Here is a 21296-nt window from a genome sequence, read left to right on the forward strand (position 1 = left end):
CTTTCGGGCCGTGACGAGGATATGAAGTCAATAACAGTGGCTGTCCTTTCTTTTGTTTAGGTCTCTCTCCCCTTCCGTTCCCCACCACAGTAATGTGGAATTTCCACGACAGGAGGTCATGAGCACCAGTGCCTCAATACGCATCGGGAGCGTGACGTCACACTCTTGACTGCAGAGTGATCGAGGCGGGTGCTGGGGCGTTGCGCGTCGTGGTCAGTGCGATTCGTGCCATCATCCAGCAGCTTTCAGTCTTTGATTACAGGGGTCATATTCAGCGCCACGGCGATTTGTTTACCTTTCGTACACCGTGCACTCATGTCGTTGTTTTTGTATTGTGGTGGTGGTTGTTGTAACATTCTGAGCCCCCCCCCCCCCCTTACTGGACACAAAGAGCTTTACAGCTCATCGGATTTACTCCCCGCACGCAACGAACGCCGTTGGGGGGGGGGGGTCAAGGTGACGGGGGTCACGTGAGCGGCCGCGCGTGACGTCACGCCGCCCCCCCCCCCCGCGCGTGACTCGAGGCCGCCGTTGCCCCGGGCGACGCCGTCATGGCGCCCGCGCTCGGCTCCGAGGCGCTCGTCCAGTGCGGGAGGCGTGAAGACGGCGGCGGCGGCAGCGGCGGCAGCAGCGGCGCGCTCACAGGAACATCGCTACGAGTAATGTCGGCACGGCGCCCTTGACCCTCGAGACACGCGCGCGTTGAGGAACTTGCCGGGCGGCGGCGCTTGGCGACACCGGGGGGGGGGGACCCCGTTCTGTCGGGGGGTCCCTGTACTGTTGGGGGGGTCCCCGTCTTGTCGAGGGGGTCCCTGTACTGTTGGGGGGGTCCCCGTCTTGTCGAGGGGGTCCCTGTACTGTTGGGGGGGTCCCCGTCTTGTCGAGGGGGTCCCTGTACTGTTAGGGGGTCCCCGTCTTGTCGAGGGGGTCCCTGTACTGTTGGGGGGGGGGGGGGTCCCCGTCTTGTCGAGGGGGTCCCTGTACTGTTGGGGTCACGGAGACGAGAGAGAGACTGAGGCAGGCAGGGAGGGAGTTTAATTCGACGAAGGTGGAATTCATTGATCGCCGCTGTCGCGTCGCTTTAGTCGCGCGTGCAGCGTCGACCTCCAGGGGTTGTGGTGGTGGTTGTGGTGGTGGTGGTGGTTGTTGTTGTGGTGGTGGTGGTTGTCATCGCCCTGTCGACTGATTGCGCGAGCCGCAAGTTGAACGTGGAGTGTCGCAGCGCGCACCGTCGCCACTCGCGTTCGTCGCTTCACGGTGTGTTTGTGGTGCCGACAACAACAACAACACCACTACCACCACCACCACCACGACGTCGTGAGCGTTGTTGGCACGCGATCGTCAACGCCGACCCGCGCACGTGTGCACATGGCGCAGCATCATCGTCACGGCGACATTTCAACACCCACAGCGCCGCGGAACCGCTGATATCGGCGCACGAAGTTCACCGCAGATCGATTATCAGTCGATATGCGCGCACCGTATGTTACCCATCACGAACGTAGGGTGCAGTGCGCGACTTTCATCTTCACTCGCGTCACGGCCACTGGATAATCGTGACATTTAATGAAGAGTTTGTGCAATCGATAGAATCACGCGAAATCACTGATTTTGCATTGATCGCACAATCACGCGGCACTTAAATCGTCGCACACGTACAGCGGCTTAAGCACCTCCGATTAGCACGGTTGGCTACGTACGGTGCGAACGAAGTCCAACGTGCGTGCGCACATCTTAGAGCAGACCCGAGACACCGCAGGGGGCCACCCCTCACTCCCCTCCCTCGCCACGACGCGGTCCCCGGGACATGCGGGGCCCATGGAGGCACGAGGAGACGTGGGCCCCGTGGGGGGACGAAGAGGACGGGACACGGGGCCCGTGGAGGTGCGAGGAGGAGCACGACCCGGTGGAGGGGACACGGGGACCAGGGAGGGGCAGGGGGAAGGCTCGCACCGGGACCCCAAGGGGAACCGGCGCCCGAGGCCTGACCCTTCTCTCTCCTCGCCCCCGCGGGCCCCGCGTCTCCCCTCGCCCCTCGGGGGTCGCGGCGGCGAGGAGGAGCCACGGACCCCGCGAGGCTCGGGCCCTGGAAGCAGCAGAGGGGGGGAGCGGCGGCGCCGGAGGCGACAGCGGGAGGAGTCCGGGAGGCTGCCCCCACTGGGGCCGGGCACACGGGGAATGCTCACCTCTCCCTACCTGGTACCGAACTGTATTCACTCACGCTGGTATCTCTTATCTCACTTGTGTACTCGCCCTGGTACCGCGTGTGCTCCCCTTAGGACCAGGTTCCGTGCTGTGTGTGCTCACAACTGGCACCGGTATCCCGTGGACTCCGCTGCCATTCTGTCATCAGGGATTGTTTCTGATGAGAGGACCGTGTGGGTCGTGTCGATACATAGAATGATGTCAGTTTACGTGGCGTCTAAATGCAATCGCATCTCAAGACGCTTTAACAAAAAGATACGTCGGAGCAGAAGGCAAACGCGGGAGAGAGGAGAGCAACGCAGCCCGAGTTGACGCAACCAGGGCCCAGCACCACCAACAAGAAACCACGATTCCCAGGGACAGCTTTCCTCAACCAGGGCATCACCAACAATTCCCAGAGCAATCATCGGGGGGCTCATTCACCATCACGTCCCAGGACATCCATGGCAGACCAGGGCCCATTCACCAACGAATCCCCAAGGGTGTCTCGTGGTGAGCCTCGTTTTTCGACGAATTCGAGGGCGGCTTGAATCGGGAGGTTTTCCCATTTCGTTTGTTCAGCCGGAGCTGAGCAACGGCGAGACAGACGAGGATCGCACAAGGAGCCTGGGACGTCTATCGCTCCCGGCTCCCCCCTGCCTCTTCCAGGCGGCTCCAGGTGGGTGGTGGACAGGGTCTAGGGCTGTAGGGTGAGGGGTAGGTGGGGCAGTTTGCTCCATTCTTCTCAGCCGAGTCGGTCTTGTCTGACATTTTCCCCCGGGCATTCAAAAACACTTAAGTGGCCTTGAACAAGCGCACCGCTCGCTCACAGACCCCATTTACCCCCACAGACAGGGTCCCATTGCCGCTCTTGTCTCTCACCTGTGGAGGTGCACATTTGTGAAGGAGTCCACGCGTCTTTCTGCTCTTGGCTGAAGCTTCATGGTCACAGCCTTGCATGGCCAGAGGCAGTAGCGTGGTTGGCACGTACCCCGGTGGGTGCTGGCCACCCACCCCCTCCCTCTTCGTAGCTTGGTGGCTCGGGCCCGTAGGACCTGATGCAGTCGAACGTCTGCACATTCGATAGCTATGCCGCCGCTTGCTCCTGTTGCTCACCGTCCACCTCCCAGCAGTGAAGTTCTGCTTGTGATGGTCCGTGTGCTGTGCGTGTACGCACAGGGCAGGAGCTGCCTGACATCCGAGCACAGAAGAGCAGGGCGTCTCCTCACGTCCCGCGGTACAGGACCGCACGCCAGTTCGTGTGAGTGAGCACCCGCGCCTCGCAATTCACAGCGTGGCGCCCCGCAGCTTTACAAACAGGCGCATCACTAAGTCTGTTACCTCCAATTAGCACGGTTGGCTATGTACGGTGCAAAATAACGTTCAGCATACATACGTGTTTGTGGGGGGCAAGAGAGTTGGTATCATGGGGTGTAGCTGAGGGGATAGAACCCGAGGCTGTTTAGTTTTACCTCACGTGATGTGGGATCGCATCCCAGCCTTAGGATTTTTTTTTTATAACGTTTCCCTCGGCTTCAGCGTGTTTCCACGGAGCAGCAGTATAGATCGTTACAGCTTGCATGTTCGTACACGGCAGTTGAACACAATCTACACGCACAACTTTAAGGGCACACTTGGGGAAACACGATGTTTTGGACAAGGAGGGTTAGGGTGGCAGACGTTCTGCAGATTGAAAAGACTGCAAGAGGTGAAGAGAGTTGATTTCTAAAGCATCACTGATGCCCCCTGCCACAGCTAAGGGATGTATTTTGATGCTGATGCGTGTTGCTGTCCGTGCGAGCAATAGCGAGGATGTGGAGAGTGCCCAGGGAAGCGGCGACTGGAGTCTCGTGCGGGAGTTCTACGCCCGCACCTTCGACTCCTTCCAGGAGGTGAACTCGGCTTTTAAGGTACGACCACAATGCCTCCGTCACACGGGCAGTGTCTGTACAGGGGGTGGCCACGTGGGTCATCGTATGTGTGTATTCGTCAACTCGGCCTCAAGTGAATAGCTGGTGCGATGTGTAAAAATCGGTCAGGTGGGGTTCTGGCCACCCACCCTCTCGTATGCCGTTCCGGCCCTCATAGGTGCTTGCTAAGAGCACTTGCCCAAACAGTTTGTTAAAGGCTATATGGGAGATATTTGTATTTGTGTGTGTGTGTGTAGAAGGAGCTACACATGGGACTGGATGGAGCAGGAGTCCACATTGCTTTACTCGATGCGGTCTACGATGTCATCCTGTGCACGGTCAGCACCGACACTGTGCCGCACCTTTACCCATTCATAAGTTTGTACTAACACTGCGACCCACGACCGCCCCTTTACATATTAATAAGTTTATCAGCAGCAGGATATGAACAATATGAGAGTAGTGTTTGACTGCATCATTGGCCTTGTGGACACTGGCTGTGAGCGTTGGCGCGTGGCGTGGGCGCACGCTGTATAACGCGCTGTGCACGTTGCGCTGTGAAGCTGACCGCGCGCGTTGTTCTGCACCGCAGCCCGCAGAGGTGCAGAAGGCCGCGCTGAAGGGAATCATCAACAGCCTGCTGCGCGAGTGGAGGGGGTGAGTTGGGGGTGTGATAGGAGTGGGTTGAGCACGTGACGTTGCGCGTGTGCGCGAGTGGAGACCTTTTACGCTGCTAATTTGTGGAATGCACCCCTGTCAACCCATACAGTTTACCCGTATTCATGTACAGGGAAACTTCGTTTTCAGGTCTATTCGGCGTACAGCTGTTTCAATACAGGCAACATTTGTTTCGTCTATTTGTGTTTCTCCCTTGTGATGGGACTTTGTAGGATGAACGTTGAGATTTATAAGGGCACAAGGTGACCAATAAGGTCTGAATTAGTCTCTAATAAGGTAGGCATTGATAAGGGGTTGACAGGTATGGGGATGTGCAGGCCCCTTCAAAAGGTGCACGCTGAACGATCGTGAATTTACAAGCGCAGTGTGTGCTGCAGTGATTCACGATTTGCTGCGGAGGATTGTGTGTTACTGCATTTGCACGCAATCCTGTTAGCTTTGGGCAATCATGATATATACTGCAACGTTTATAATCCCAATGCTTTAAAGACGACGGAAATGGCACTGTCACCTGTTTTTTACCCACCGTTTCAGACCGAGGACTAAAGATGATTTACGAGCGTACTTCATCCTGTTGCAGGTGCGACCAACCTCCCTGTCTGTGTTGTGGGTACTTGGCTCAGTCGATCTGGTCAAATTATGAGTGCCATACATTTACATCCTGTTCACTAGTAGGATATGTTTTTTGGAAAGGTTTATACATTTCTATCCATTCTGTACAGTTTCCAAACAAAATTTCATTTGAATAAACTGTACATGTCCATATACGGCCACCTTTTTCCAATCCACCGATGTATGCGGGACCTGCCTCTCCCTTTCACTGCCGCACCCGCCAAACGCCCAGAATCCAGTTTCGACACGGGTAGCACGTGTGCCATTGCAGCTCTCCGATGTGCTTTCGGGTCGCTCGGCATGTTGTCCAACGTTTTGCTGCATGTACCACATTGGGGAGCTACTCAGCGCAACCACTATACAGCACAACCGCTATAAAGCACAACCTCTATACAGCACCGCCACACCTACGAAAACCTATGCGGTACATGTTGAATGTTTAACGGCACCTCCTCTATCTCTGCTTCTGCCTTGCCCCCCACGGCGCCCAGAACCCACAGTTTGGACAGAGTAGCACGTGTGTCATTTTTGCGCACGTGCTGCGCCAGGTGTCGGCACTGCTGCTCCCTGAGCAGCGCACACTCGTGCAGTGGCTGCACCGGTGAGTTTTCCCATCTCAAAACCAGAGGCCACACAACCCACATGACACGCGCGCAGCCACTCGAAAATAATAGTTTTCTTGCTAACTAATTTCTTGCTCAAATTAACAATGTGAAGCTTTTTTTCATCAGTTTGCAGCCTGGAGCCAGTGGTGTAAATGTCTTATTCCCCTGGTAGCTGTGAGTCTATCCACAGTTGCAAGAATTAATCTTTTAAATTTAAAATCGATCGAAAATCTATAATCGAATCCAGTTCAATCTCCGTGATAATTGACCCAATTGGCACATGAGAACATTCAATCCGTGCAACGTTGCCAATTTGATCGGTCACGTGACTGCCCATCACGTAGAAAAAACCCATACAGCCCTTTTGTCATTCCGCTGCTGGATTAAGGTCTCACTCCAACATGTCAGTTGTGGGACTCGTTTGACTAAAGTTCATCAAGCTGGTCAGTATGTGGTTGGTGAAGGCTGATGAATCAAAAACGAATATTCTCATATTTCTGCATGTAATGTTTTGATAACGCTAAAAAACGTGACATTAACAGCCCTACCGCTGTTGCAGCAGCTACGGGATCTGGAAAAGAGGGTAGAAAGCCTTGATAGGGAGGTGTGGTGAGGTCCAACGGCTTTGGCCACGGTGACGTCTCAACCTCGAGTGCCGGTGTTGCGTGCGATGGCAGGTTGCACATCTCGCGGTTCCGGGCGTTGCTCGGGCAGCTGCACGCGCTGGTGACGCTGCGCATGAGCCAGGACGAAGGTGCTCAGCTCCCGCCGCCGGCCAAGAGCAGCTGGTGGATCCCGGCTGCCGTGCGCGTCACGGCCCTGCTCTGTCAGTTCCTCCACGCGCCGTGCTCAGCTAGAGCCTGCCACACACACACCAGCGTGCAGTCCGTCGCAGTGCACAGCACTGGACATGCTCGCACCATCCGAAATATACCCACACTGTATTGTCCCACACTGCCCCGACCCACACTGCCCCGACCCACACTGCCCTGACCCAAACTGCCCCGACCCACACTACCCCGACCCACACTGCACCGACCAACTCTTCACCCAGCCACAATGCACAACCACACTACCGTGCCGACCTTCATAGGTCTTCGTTAATGGCACTTACCCCAACAGTCTGTTAAGGCTATATAGGGGATCTTTGTTTTTGTATTGTGTGTGTGTCAGATGCAGCCAATGTGCTGGGTGCATCCCCTCGGCTGCCCTACTCCGAGTTCTACAATTCTTCTCTCGACCACGTGGACCTGACCCAGGAGTACCTTGCTTGGCAGTGCAACTCACGTGCCAAAAGGTGCCACTACCCCCCCCCCCCCGCATGGCCCACCACACAGGCATCAAAGACAAAGATCCCTCATATGGCCTGAACAGACTGTTGGGGCAAGTGCTGTTAGCGAGCACCTATGAAGGCCAGCTCGGAGCACTAGGGGGTGGGTGGACAGCACCATGCCCAGCCACCTTTGTGTCCCTAGTGGCAATGTTTACACACTGCACTAGGTTCTCATTTGAGGCTGAGTTGACCTAGGGGAGGCCCAGGACCGGTTCAGATAATCGTCACTGGTGTTGGCCGTGAGCGGGAATCGAACTTGGGTTCCCGGGTTCATAGCGGAGCGGAGCGCTAACCGCTGCACTACCGCTCCCCACAGGCATCAACAACAACAACCGCCATTCGCCACTAAGTAGCGGTGACATCACCACGACGCTTGTGCCAGGCCATGTGCACCTTGAGGCCACGTGAAATGTCGAACGCCCGCTGGCAGGAGGTCACGGGGCAGACCCAGGTGCCACAGGTCGACTGACTGAGATAACTGAGATGACTGGCTGATGCACCACCTGTGCCCCCTACTGTGCCAACTTGCTGTGCTTTAGCTACCCGGCGCTCCGCTCGTTGTTGTGAGCGTCGCTCCTCCGCCCTCCGTTGTTGTTGGAGGGCGACTGCCTCCAACTGCCCAGTAGCGTCCTTCACGAGCCTCCTCCACAGAGGCCGATCTTGAAGCCGCTGGTACCAGTCATCGGCAAGTCCACTCAGATCCACGTCCTCCTGTACCACATCACTCCATCTCTTCTCTAGCCCGTGCCACACCCGTTTAGCCCCCTCGATCCGGCCGAACAGGCATCGCCACACTACACACACACACGGTAGTTGATAATGATGTAAGAAGCAAAGATATGTGATGCGATGCGTTAATTGTTGAGTGGTGTCGTGGGTGAGGGTAATGAGAGTGGAGTCGTGAGGTGTGATAGTGGTGTGGTGGGTGAGGATAATGAGATCGGTGTCGGCATGTAAGGTGTTCGTTACGGTCGTGCGAGTGGTGCTGTGGTGCTGTGACAGTGGTGCAAGGATGGTGAGTGGTGTGGTGGAGACCGGTAGTGTAGGTGGCAAGAGTCGTGCAATGATGAAAGTGGTGCGGTGCTAATCGATGAGAGTGCTCAGGTGGTGTAGAGTGAGTCTAGTGAGGACTGGTGAAATGATGTGCAAGTTAAGGGCAGTTTAGTGAGGGTAATGTGGTGCTGTGCTCCGGCAGGTTCTCATTTTGCCAGTTTCCATGGATGCTGTCCATCCACGCCAAGAAGGCCATCATCCAGCAGGACTCGGAGCAGCAGATGGTCACCATGGCCAGGGTGTGGTGGCACACACTTCCATGTCTCTCACGTGTTAATTTACCTAAAATCACTTAGTTGCATTTCATGTTGAGCATTTCCACTGCAGTGTACAACACTGCATGACGGTAGAAGTCTGTTATGCTCTGTGGTAGTGGCAAAGGTTGCGACCATTTTGGCCTTGTCATCATTTTGAATGTGTCCATCACGTTTGTCCTGCGTGTTAGAGTACTTCGTTTAAAAATGTAGCGGAACTGTAAATGTATCACGGCGCTGTGCTTGTGTGTCGCTGGTGCTGCTGGTGATTTGCCGGGGTCGTGCAACCAGCGCAGCGTGGTGGAGCGCGTGTCTCGCCGGGAGCGGCCCGACGTCGACTCGCTGTTCCTCACCCTGAGAGTGCGACGTGCACACCTCGTGGTCGATTCACTCAGCGAGGTTCCGGCACACCAACTACCACGGCAGCACACCAACTACCACGGCAGCACACCAACTACCACGGCAGCACACTGCCACTAGTGACATACCAACACCAGCAACGCAACCACCAATTAACCACCAGCAGCACACCACCACAATCATACCATCACCACCCGCACACCGCTACAAACACGACAGCACACGGACACCAATACACCAGCATGATACCATCCGTACACCATAATATGACCGTATAACAACACCAGCACACCACCAGAACACTGCCAGCAATTACATTAGCACACGCCCACGAATACACCACCACTACCACCACACCGCCAGCAGTACACCACCACTACCACACCATCCCCTCCAGCATGCACCAGCACAACACGACTGCGGCACTCTGGCACGTGCACTGTGACGTGAGAGAGGGTGTACTTCGTCGGGGTGGTCGGTGATTCGTCACAAAGCTAGTGGGTGTATACGTATGTATGTTGAACTTCTTTCGCACCGTACGTAGCCAACCATGCTAATTAGGAGGTGCGGGGGAGAAGGAGATCAAACTAAACACACTCCTGGCCCGCCCTTGCTGCAGCTGGCGCGCAAGCGTGCCGAGCTGAAGAAGAAGCTGCGCGTGGAGTTTGTGGGCGAGGTGGGGCTGGACATGGGCGGCCTCACCAAGGAGTGGTTCCTGCTGCTCATCCGACAGGTCCTGCGCCCTGACTACGGTGGGTGATTGCCGACCTCCAGCTGAAGTTGACAACTCGAATGCGGCTGCGTGTGCTGCCAGCCGCACCGCCCCCTCCTCGTTCGCCGTGTTCGCCTCGTCGGTGTTCGTTAACGGCACTGGCCCCAACGGCTCGATCAATTTGCTGCTATAGATTTTCAAACGATGATCCACTTTACACCATTGGTACCTCATTTGCCAGTAAAAAATATTATAAAAAACCAAATATCATATTTTTTATTGGCAAATGAGGTACCAATGGTGTAAATGCTTAACCCGAGCTCTCATACTCTGATGGTGCATTGTCTTTGAGTTGTGCACCTTTTGGCGTCATCTGGTCCAACCCATGTGAGACTAGGCTCTAAGGAAAGCTGTCTCGGGTGTGGACCAATCAACTTCAAGGACAGTGCATACATTATCAGAGTTGTGTTTTTTGTTTGTATTACGACCGCAGGTATTGTGATCAATGCAAACATGACTCCTCGTAAAAAAAAGGTGTCAGTTTTGTTGCCAGATAGAAGGGTAACAAACCAATTATCATGATCCACTTTGTTGAGCTATAATTTGTGGCCAGGTCACTTCTGAAAAAGATGTTAATAGCTCAGTGGGCTTTAACTGGTAAGATAAAAATAATTTAGTTAAATTTGTATATTTTTTAAAGCTTTATAGCTCATCGGATTCCTCGCGTGTCAATAAATATTCTGATTCTGAATGCTATCATCGGGGGATCTTTGTCTTTGTGTCCCTGACGGTTGCATGCAGGAATGTTCGTGTACCACAGGGAGGCACGCTGCTACTGGTTCCGCAGCTTCAACTGCGACAACTACTCGGAGTTCTCTCTCATTGGGACCGTATCTTTGCGGAAAGGGAGGGATCACATAAACACTTTTACATTTTGTAAACATATAATGATATATATATACGAGAGCTCACAAAACTGTGGCGCATTCTTGCATGCACGTAGAGTTAGGTAGCCGTGTTCACCGTGTTTCATTCTACACACGGGTGAGTAAACCTTTGGCATTGGGGGGCTAAAGGTCAAGCTTAAAAATGTCCTGGCTTGGCATGGGCATTGCTGGTTTTGTAATAGGCTGTCCCATTGTCCAGAAGCGTTTGAAAAGTTCGGGATTTTGTCACCGATTTATAATTTTCTGGCCTCATGCTCCAACAATGGCACTGCAAAGGGGTGGGGCTACCTAAGCAGTGGGCGGAGTTATCTGCAGAAAAGGTGGGGCCTGTGAACAGCAAGCACGGCCAGTGGCAGAAACAGCAAGGTCACGTACTGTGGGCGGGACTAGCGATCGAGTGGGCGTGGCTATGTAGAAGTCGGCGGGGCTTACGTCGGGGCTGCCAGCTCACCACGTGTCCTGGTGGAGCCTCCTAGGAATTTGTTAGCCGCAGCTATCGTGGAAGGCCAGATTATTCCTCGTTAACCGAAAGTTCCTACCTCAGCTGATGGGGCTCGCTGTGTACAACAGCATACCCCTGGACCTTCACTTCCCGCTGTGCTGCTACCGCAAGCTACTGAGCCCGCCGCTGGCGCCCAGCGAGCCCGGCGTGCCCGTGGGGCTCTGCGCGCTCACGCTCGGCGACCTGGGCTGCGTCATGCCGGTACCGCGCGCCCCACGCGCAAACGGCACGTCCCTAGCGCGTCGTTAAACCGCTCGCGCTGCGGGGCTGTGCGGCAACATTCCACCATGGGTGCCCCGTCTCTCGCATTGGCACGTTGCTTAAGTTAAAACACATGAATGCATTTGGTGTGATGTTGGAGTGATATGTGATGGTGTGCTGGGCCTCAATCCACTCTGATGTCGGTGTGGCTTGTGACGCTGTACCTCGTGTCATTGTGGTGATGGTCCTGTTGGTGTGGAGTGTGATGGTGTTATATTGGCTATCACCGCCCTCCATGATGAAGTCTGTTGCCCTGTACCATCGCCTCCCAGGAGCTGGCACGCGGGCTGCAGGAGCTGCTTCTGTACGAAGGCGACGTGGAAACAGACATGTGTGCTACCTTCCAGGTGATCTTTCTCCCCTTCCTCCCCGCACCTCACCCTGTAATCACCCTCATTCACCAATTCACCACCCACACCAACTCACCCCGCTTACCTGCCTTGCACTCACCCTTACTGCCAGGTTTCAAGCGATGAGTTTGGTTCTGTGAGAAGTCACGAGCTGTGTCCAGGAGGTGCCTCCATCCCTGTCACCAATCTGAACCGAGACGGTGAGTGGAGTCGTTCCAGGGCTGGGTGGTGTAACTTTGAAGGTTAGGAAGGGTTGATGTGGTGGAATAGACATGTTGATATGTGTCTGTCATGGGCCACGTGATACGCAGTTGAGCTGTTCGTGTGCTAAGTAGTAGTGGTTATGTGCAGTCGTTGTAGGCACGCAATGTCAGCTGACAATCGTGGAGTTGACTTTCTAGGCAATGGATTTCAAAAGTTGCTGCTTGGGCTTGTACGCACAATCATAGACATTTTCTTAAGACTGCATTAGGTATTACATGAATAAATTAGCGGATTATGCTGAGTGCCGGTGAATCTCACATTCATATTTCGTTGAATACCAGTTCAAGACAAGGGAAGAAACTTTTCATCAGTGGTGGCCCTTTAGCTTGGGTTGTTAGCATTTGCTTCGTGGTTAGAGTTACGTGCACCGATATAAAATCCGGGTTGGCTGGAAATTAGTTGTATTAGTTGTGTGATTCCTCGGTGGCAATGCAGCTTAGCATTGTTTCTGGACACTTTACCAGAATACCCGAGACTCATGACGATGCTTCATTTGCCTCTGGACCATCAGTCCTCGCGTGTCCCCAATAGTGCTGTGAATGTGTGTGAACTCCCAGAGTTTGTGGCCATGTACGTGGATTACCTTCTCAACACGTCGGTGTGCCAGCGGTTCGCTGCCTTCTACCACGGCTTCCACAGCGTGTGCACCTCTCCGGCACTCGCAGTGCGTACACAGCGAGCGTGCGCGCACCCACACACACACACACAAGCTGTGTGTACACATACGTACATGCCGAGTGTGCACGCACGTACGCCTGTGTATACAGGCACAGCCACCTGTTTCCACGTACTTTAAAACTCACTTGTTCATTATTCACCCTCACACACCCGCACGCTTACTCTTCATCCATGCATGCACACCTCCGTGTTGTATGAACCGCCATAGCGTGCACATACCTCTCTGTGTGGTCAGTAATCGGAGGAAGGAGACTTCTGTGGACCTTTGTAGAAGCCCCGTGTACTCCTTTAGAGAGGCCCTGTCGCGGATATCCACATACATGGGCCGCATACACTTTACGTACACACGGGGCTGTGCACACCCGTGCGTCGGCTTGCAGATGTTGCGTGCGGAGGAGGTGGAGACGCTCGTGTGCGGCTCCGCGACCCTGGACCTCCGGGCCCTGCAGTCGGCCACCGAATATGAGGGCTACACCGCCAGCGACCCCACCGTGCGGTGCGTCACACTCACCGACTCGTCACACTCACCGACTCGCCGCACATTATGAACACTCACTCACACACCGACTCACCATCACTCGCCATCGCATTGACTCACCCACAGACTGTCGCAGCCTGCACTCGCCCCCACACACTGACTTGAGAGGGGCAAGGTAGGAGAGCGTGAGTGGAGTAGAGCGATGTGAGAGGGGAGAGGTGGGCAGAGGTGAGTCCGTGGAGGATCCTGAAGGTGGTGATGCTGTACGGCTGTGCCTGCCATCTAGGTATTTCTGGGAGGTGGTGCACGAATTCGCCCTCGACCTGCAGAAACGCCTCCTGCACTTTGCGACGGGAAGCGACCGGGTGCCAGTAGGTGGTGTGCAGGAGCTGCACTTCAAGATTTCGCGCATCCACGTGCCCACCGACTGGTAGGTACCCCCCCCCCCCCACAGTGCATCCACGTGTCCACTGACTGTGCTATGAACCCGTCAACCTAAATTTGATTCTGGGCCACTGCTAACATCAGTGGCTAGTGATTATCTAAAACTGGATCAGGGCCTCCTATAGGTTGACTCGGCCCTAAATTAGTCCCCGGTGCCTTATGTAAACGTCAGTGTTTGGTGGAGAAAAAGACGGACGGGCATAGTGCTGGCCACACCACCTCCTCCACGCACCGTGCTGCCCTCCATAGATGCTCCCTAGAAAGCACGTGCCGCTGTTGCCTAACGAAGGGCTACACGGGGGATCTGTGCGTTTGTTTTGTGTGAGCGCAGGCTGCCCGTGGCGCACACGTGCTTTAATCAGCTGTGCCTGCCCCCCTACCGCTCTCGCCGCTCCCTGCGGACCAAGCTGTGCATCGCCATCTCCAACTCGGAGGGCTTCGGCCTCGAGTGACCGACAAAGAGGCGTCTCGGAAGCCAGTGCCTGGATGGGCGGCCTCCACGCCTGGACGGTATTACGGCGCCACGTTGTGTGCGGCGATGGGCAGCGATGGGCAGCGCAGAAACATTCGCCGGTTTTGCCGAATCGTGTTTCTTACGCTCCCTCGTCTACGCCGTCTGCCTCCACCGGCCCGCACTGGGCAGCATTGTGGGCAAAGGCCCGTGGGCCCCCAGTACAGTTGCACGGCCTGAGCACTCGACAGTTCATGCCGCTGCGGACCACCATCGCGATGGTGTGTTGAAGTTCAGTAGTGTCTGGTTGTGTTGCAGTAAAACCCCGCTGCCCGTCCCAGTGGTCCCGTAGCTGTTTTGTATAAACTCCCTCACTACCCTCCGTGTTTTACTCGGGTAGAGCGGTGCTGCGGTGGTTCGTGCACCGCTCTAGTTACCCAGCGACCAAAGTTCAATTCCCGGCCATGACCAACGTCCGTTGCGAGCGATGTCCGAACCGGTGCTTGGCCCCCACTTCGCCAACCCGCACTGACCAGCGTGGTGAAGTATGGTCAAACGATCCCCATGAATGACGTGGCATGGGGAGGCCTTTTAGCCAGCAGTAAGGACAGTACGTGGGTTATTCGTGTGGCTATCAAACCACAAATGCTACACTAAGGCGTAGAGTGACAAAGCCCTGTAAATAATGTATTTTCCGAAACACAGTTTGCAAATATATTAACGTATAATTATATATATAAAAGATAAATAGTTGCCGCTTTGAAGATACAGAGGTCAGTGATGAAACACGCTCGTCTCTTCTTCACACACTGGGAATGTTACATTGTGTTTTTCACTTTTAATCTGGCAAAGCGTGAGTACAGGAGGCATGCCAAGTGAACTTTGTTGCCACCTCTAATAAACTTGTGGTTGTCATGTCGGTGTCCACGTAGACCCTTTTTTTTTACATTACAAGTCCTACTTGGCCACGAGTAAGGGGAAGGTTCACCCACACCTGCTGCCTTGATGATTACCCTAGCTGCTGCTGCTGCGAGGCACAGGTAACACAACCTCGAGATGCTTGCCGCCTTTGGCTGATGCAGGCTTTGGATGCTGCTATCGGATGCGACTGATCGGATGATCTCGAGTGGAAGAGGCAGCTTAGGTGGCGACGAGTGGGGACGCCGCGTGTGAACTCGTCACGCCAGACGAGGCCTCATGCAGATTAGCGACGGGGCACGGCGACGGGAGCCCTTCTGCTGCCGGGGAGCTGTGGCGCCTCGCGTACGGGTCGCCGGGCCACGGCAACGTTGTACGGATCGTGAGGACGCTTCCGCCAGACTGAAAGAGTGTTACAAATAGGGATGGTTTAGATGTCCAGCTGTAATTGTCAAAAGGTTATTTCACGAGTTTTCGGGTCATTTCCAGGGCACGCTGCGAAATTCTTTTTGAGAAGTCTGCCTATTGCCGACGGAAGAGTGGCAGTCACTGGTGGTTCTCGCCTTGACGACTTTGATGCAATGACAAGAAAAAAACCACGCTAGATTACAAAAAATATCCGTTGCATTAAACTCGCTGAGCCTGCAAATTAAGCCGTGAACGTGCAAAGATGCAGACCCCCGTGGGGACTCCCCAACATTTCGGGAGCTTATCGGTAACCGCTGGCCACACGCGTGAGCCGCGTGCTCGTCCCCGGTGAGAATTCAAAGTGACCCCATCCCACGTCCACCGCTGACTCCGCCAGTGCGGGCTTCGTGGAATCTGGGTCGAGCTCCGTGGCACGAACCCCACACCATGACCCCCGCCTCATGTCTGCCGCTCGGCGTCGTGGGGTTCGTGAAGTTGGGAGCCAGACCGAGGCACCCCGCGGGGGTGTCTGTGTGAGCCAGGTGTCTGTGTGAGCCAGGTGTCTGTGTGAGTGTGGGAGCGGTGGCGCAGCGGTTAGCACGCTCACGGTCAACACCAGTGACGATTATCTCAACCGGTCTTGGGCACCCCCCTCCCCCCATCGACTCAGCTTCAAAAGAGTATCTGGTACAGTGTGTAAATATCGCCACTGGGGAGATTTATGTGCTCGCTAACAGCACTTATCCCAACAGTCTGTTAAGGCTATCAGGGTGATCTTTGTCTTTGTGTTTTGCATCCGGTGCGTCTTGCGCTAGGTGTGTGTGTGAGACTCGACGCGCACGACTTCAATGTGGACGACTAGAACCGTCTGGTGACTTCACGTGCGAGACGGAGCCGCACTTCATCTTCCACGGCATCGGCTCCATGGTCAAGAAGCTGCTGCGCTTGACCCTCAAGTGACCGTGGCAGGGCAGCCCGAGCACCCCCCCCCTCCCTCCCCCCCTCAAGCCCATATCGCCCACCAGGGGGCCGTCTGTCCCCAGGCTGGCCTTGCGGTGTGCGGACTCTATGGATGGGCGTCTGGGCGGGAGGGTTGAAGTACTTTGTAGCAGCAGCAGCATGTCGAGTGACACAACCAGACGCACACAGTCGTGCACAGTCACACACGGGCAGCGCCGAGTCACCAACAGTCACGACACACGAGGAGTCACGAACACGGGGGAAGACGCACGGCCACACACACACAGTGGCAGTCACACACGGTCACACACACAGGCAGTCTCGCACGGAGTCACAACTCACGCACACGCGGCCCCGCACCGAAGCCCGGCAAGCAGGAGCTGTACACGTGCACATACCTCACTGCTACAGCCGTGCACACGTGGGGGGGTAAAGTGCTGCTTGTGAGCGCCTATTAAACGTCGGAAACGGTGCACACATGGGTGGTGTGGCAAGCACCACGCCCGGCCGCCTTTGTCTCCCCAGTGCTGGCTGATGTTTACACACGGCACCGGGTGCTCATTTAATGCTAATTAGACCACACACCACGACTGTGTACAACACCGGGCATGGAACCCAATTATATCGATCATTGCAAGCGAATGCGTCGATTATTTCATCTAAAAATGGCTGTGTGTACGATGTTCAAGGTGAGGACATCTCGGTCGGGATTTTATTCAACACCAAAGACAAATATCCCATGTGGCCTTTACAGGCTTTAAGTAAGTGATGTTAGCGAACACCTAATAAGGCCGACAGGGCCTACGACGGGGTGGGTTCCCAGTGTCACGCCTGGCCGCCTTTGTCTCCCTAGTGGCGATGGTTCCGCACCGCACCAGGTTCTCATTTGAGGCCGAGTCGACCTCGGGGAGGACCAGGACCGGTTCAGATAATCGTCACTGCTGTTGGCCATGAGCTGGAGTTGTCGGGTCCGTAGCTCTGCGCGTTAATCACTGCACTGCCGCTCCCCCACATCCCTTCCCGAACGCTGGAACCTTCTAGAAGTTGCTCTAAACCCCCACCACCCCTCTCGTGTCTCCGCCAACCCCCTGCCTCCTCCTCTACGGCTTCGATGTCAAAATAATCCCCGTGTCCTCGCCTAACCTCAGCGTGGCCCAGCGACACCACAATGGAAAATGTGTCCAGTATCTGAACACGTGGGCCAGCGATTACCAGTAACTCATTTATGCGTTTTGTTTACGGGACAATCCTTACTAATTAGCTGTGTCGGGTGGTTGGTGGGTTTAACGACATTTTTACGCGATCTGATCCAACATTTTGTTTTTATTACGCGTAAATTCTCTACCCTACCGAATTCCACGTTTCTCGTCTCAGTCGAGTCGGGCGTAAACCAATGCTGGTGGGAGACTACCAGCGTCGTAGAGGCCAGGATCCCCTTCCCTCTCCGATACATAACGGGGTTCCTCCTCGTTGGACGTGAAACTATACAGAACGCAACGCAGAACAATCGTTAACAAAACTACAGCGCCCTGCTGCAGAAAGCAATACTCGGCTTGCAACACGTTCAGGCAAATTCGCATTCCCTTCTTACAGTGGCGGATTACGCGAGTGCGGGGCCTGTAGCATATGTTATAAAGGAGCCCTAAAAACACATTAAAACATTTTTTACTTGCACAGTAAAGTAATTGTATATTTTCATTAGCTATACAGCCAGACAATACAACTCGCTAACCTTAAACATCCAGTCGTTCATAAAAGTTGAAGGTAGTATATAGTACTAAAGTGCAGAATCACTGAACTGGAATTGATAGATTTCGATTTAAAGCTTTCGTGACTGCAGGGATTCATCTTCTTGGTTCTTTCGGTAAAGTCACGTAGAAGGGAAGTAATAAAATAATAAAAATAAAACATAATTCTCACGACGTTTCGGCCACAACGCAAGCAGCCGTCTTCAGGTGGATAACAGGTATGTCAAGTAGACAGAGTCTGAATGGCACGATCCAGGCTTGGAGCGACTATTTATGCTGCAGATATATCGCATATCTGCATTTGCCATAAATATGCTAAATTCCTCTTGATATGCAAATTATTTTGTCAAGACGCTCTTCGCCCCTCCATCCCAGCATAAATAGTCGCTCCAAGCCTGGAGCGTGCCATTCAGACGGCTGCTTGCGTTGTGGCCGAAACGTCGTGAGAATTATTGTATTACTTCCCTTCTACGTGACTTTACCGAAAGAACCAAGAAGATGGAATTGATAGCTTGAAATAATTTAGCGCGTGGCCCTTGAAAGTACTACACATGTCGCTACGAGGACAATCCGGCAAATTGCCGCCTTGTCTACAACAGGTGTTCGCTAATCCGGTGCGACAGCCGTTTTGTTGTTGCCACGCGACCCAGCGGCCACACTTCCGCTGGGATGACTTCACTGCAAATCAGACAACGGAAGCGACGCTTCCGTTTGTTGTCTGGCGTTCGGTGACGTTCAGGACCCCCCCCCCCCCCCCGGGAGGTTTGCCGCGTGGAGGAGAGTTCCGTGCCGGAGGCTCGCCACGTGGGAGGGTCAACCAAGGAGAGATCAGCGTGGGAGCGCACTGCGGTGTGTTAGAGGACTCCAGAGGATAGAGTACCACTGAGTGGACAGGCTACTACTGTAGTGATTTCCAGTGCCAGATGATGTTCAAATACACAATATAGCACTCTACAGTCTAATGTACTCTAAAATTCAGTACATCGTTCCTTTAAGTACAGATCACTCTCAAGTGCTGCAAAGTATACTGTGTAGAACTCTTACAGTCCACTCCTGATACTCTGCGGCATACATACACAATGGCAGGACAGGGACCGCGTGCGGACACATTCCAGTCACTCCGTGGGGGTCCGGACGTTCCGCCTCTTGATGTTGGAGTGGGGGGCTCCCACGTGGGCCCCCCGCCTCTGGCCACGTCGGAGCGGAGCTGCTTAACGGAGCGACTCTTCGACTCGTGGAGAGACTACCTGGGCCTGGGTGGTCTCCTCTCCTCCGTCCAGGTAACACGCAGGGCATTTGCTGCCATCTTGTCAAACAAAAATTTCCCTCCCTCCCCACCGATTGTTTTTTTGTTCAATATTGCAGGTGAATTTATTTTGATAAGCGAATACTTTACATAGAACGTTTTACATGTAACAGGATAGTGTACGTGCATCGGTCCGTTTGGTGGGGCCGTGATAATTTGACCATACTTCGCCTTTGCTGGTCGGTGCGATTTGATGTGCGCGTGAACAACAATGGCGCTGCACGTGGTTGCCTAGCTCGGTGGTGAACACAGCAGCAGAGTCGGAGGTCTAAACGGGAGTCGGGAGGATTTCGGTCATGGGAAAACACTCGATCAGTTAGCTTAATTTAGTCGATATTGATCGACCATTCATCGAAGCGTCGTTCCATCGCCACGCAGGTGGGCCAAGTGGAGGAGGAGAGGCACGAGGAGGATGCACACACGGGCATCGGAGCCCTGGGGGCGGGAGCCGCACTCCCAACAACTCCACGGACCCCCGCGGGACCCCGCGACCACTTCTCGGAGTCGGCCGCCGCCGCGCAGCTGCGACGTCAGGGGCCGGGAGAGGCCGACAAGCGAGCCGTGGGGGGGTCCCCTCCCCTCTGCTCCTTCTGCCTGACGAACGGCGCGACCGAGCGGGTGTACGGCTCGCACGACCTCCGCGACACCGCGGGCCGCGTGTCGTGCCCCGTGCTGCGCGCCTACACGTGTCCCCAGTGCGGCCAGAGCGGCGACGTGGCCCACACCCTCAAGTACTGCCCCCTGTCCCAGGGCAAGGTCCTCCCGCTGCACACGGCGCGCAACGCGTGCGGCCCCAGGCGGCGGCTGCCCCCGGGGTCACGCAGAGGGCCTTCTTGTCACGCCTCGGGCCTTGGGGGGCACCCCGGGCCTCGCCAGGGAAAAGCGGGCCTGTGATGGTCGGGGTGATGTCCTATGGGTTACTCAACGCGGGCCCGACACATTTCACGGTTGGAACGCGTCCCATGCATGTTACGTTTGTCAGGTGGGTTGGTGGTGGGGGAGGGTGGTGGCACTTTTACTCGTGTTTAAACATGATCCAATGTTAACGATTTGTTTGTTTATATTATTATGAAGTCGAATGTTGCTCGTAGGGACCTAATCTGCTCTCAACGTGGGGACCCAAATCGGGAGCCAAAACACGTTGTACTGCAATAAAAAAAAATCAACCAATTAAAATTAAGAAATGTAATTACAATTTAAATAAAAACTGAAAAAAAAATACTTTGTACTGCAATAACAAATTTCAACCGATCGAAATTAAAATAAATCAATTACAATATAAAATGAAAACGTAAAAAAAACGTTGTACTGCAATTGCATTTTTCCTAAAGGCGTTTGTGTTGCGACAGCCACTCGTCATTGCGGTGTTGAGTGCTGCTGCACAGTGCTTGGGAAGACAAACGCAGTGTCGGTCACTCGTATGCGATGACAAAGCACATGCGTGTGCATGGTTTTTCTCCCTTTTTGCCAAATGACTCGCGAATACCACGTGGGGATAAAGCAGACGGCACCGCAGACAGCACACACCACAGCAGAACACGTTGCATGAATCGTTATTGTGATTTGGGACAAGGTAATAAAATGTTCATGTTAACTCACGGGGAGTTTGCGTTGTTAAGATTTTAGCAGCGTCATTTGGCCTGATGACGACCGCTTGTGTTGCGATCAAAACGTCGTGATTTGTTTAATTTCTAAATACGTGACTTTACCGAAATAACCAGAGTATGGATTCCTGCAGTCACGAAAGCTTCAAATCCGATACGAATCTCAGAAAAGATGTTCTCACCCCTGTATTGAACTCTTGACCCCATGAAGCCTGGCTCACTTTTGCCTAAACCCTAAACTTTGAACTTAAACCTTCATCGTTTCCACCCCCCTAG

General features: G+C 54.3%; 2 protein-coding genes across 4 annotated transcripts; both read left to right on the forward strand.

Moving 5' to 3' along the window:
• The first annotated feature begins 830 nt into the window (after positions 1-830).
• HECTD2 (HECT domain E3 ubiquitin protein ligase 2) lies at positions 831-17716 on the forward strand. 2 transcript variants are annotated; one of them, XR_013585121.1, is made up of 22 exons: positions 831-2199; positions 2767-2863; positions 3364-3445; positions 3992-4094; positions 4352-4432; positions 4687-4751; positions 5307-5352; positions 5876-5985; positions 6667-6815; positions 7163-7286; positions 8518-8614; positions 8921-9028; positions 9609-9741; positions 10503-10591; positions 11193-11351; positions 11684-11758; positions 11874-11961; positions 12583-12689; positions 13084-13199; positions 13468-13611; positions 13957-14135; positions 16218-17716. XR_013585121.1 is itself a non-coding variant. In XM_078592936.1 (21 exons), exons 1-21 carry the CDS (start codon positions 1819-1821, stop codon positions 14075-14077), a joined length of 2475 nt encoding a protein of 824 aa, XP_078449062.1. In that variant the 5' UTR covers positions 831-1818; the 3' UTR covers positions 14078-14991. The 2 variants fall into 2 exon arrangements, 1 of the variants encoding a protein (XP_078449062.1); XM_078592936.1 differs by lacking the exon at positions 16218-17716 and having other exon boundaries at positions 13957-14991.
• Positions 17717-17834: 118 nt separating this feature from the next.
• LOC144717541 (nanos homolog 2-like) lies at positions 17835-21014 on the forward strand. Of its 2 annotated transcripts, XM_078592937.1 has the most exons (3): positions 17835-18959; positions 19197-19390; positions 19795-21014. In XM_078592937.1, the coding sequence occupies exons 1-3, from the start codon at positions 18662-18664 to the stop codon at positions 20308-20310; spliced, it is 1008 nt and encodes a 335-aa protein (XP_078449063.1). In that variant the 5' UTR covers positions 17835-18661; the 3' UTR covers positions 20311-21014. The 2 variants fall into 2 exon arrangements, with proteins under 2 accessions (XP_078449063.1, XP_078449064.1); XM_078592938.1 differs by having other exon boundaries at positions 18869-19390.
• The last annotated feature ends 282 nt before the right edge of the window (positions 21015-21296 follow it).

Source organism: Lampetra planeri, chromosome 4, assembly GCF_965212315.1.
Source record: "Lampetra planeri chromosome 4, kcLamPlan1.2.h2, whole genome shotgun sequence".
Lineage (NCBI taxonomy): Eukaryota > Metazoa > Chordata > Hyperoartia > Petromyzontiformes > Petromyzontidae > Lampetra > Lampetra planeri.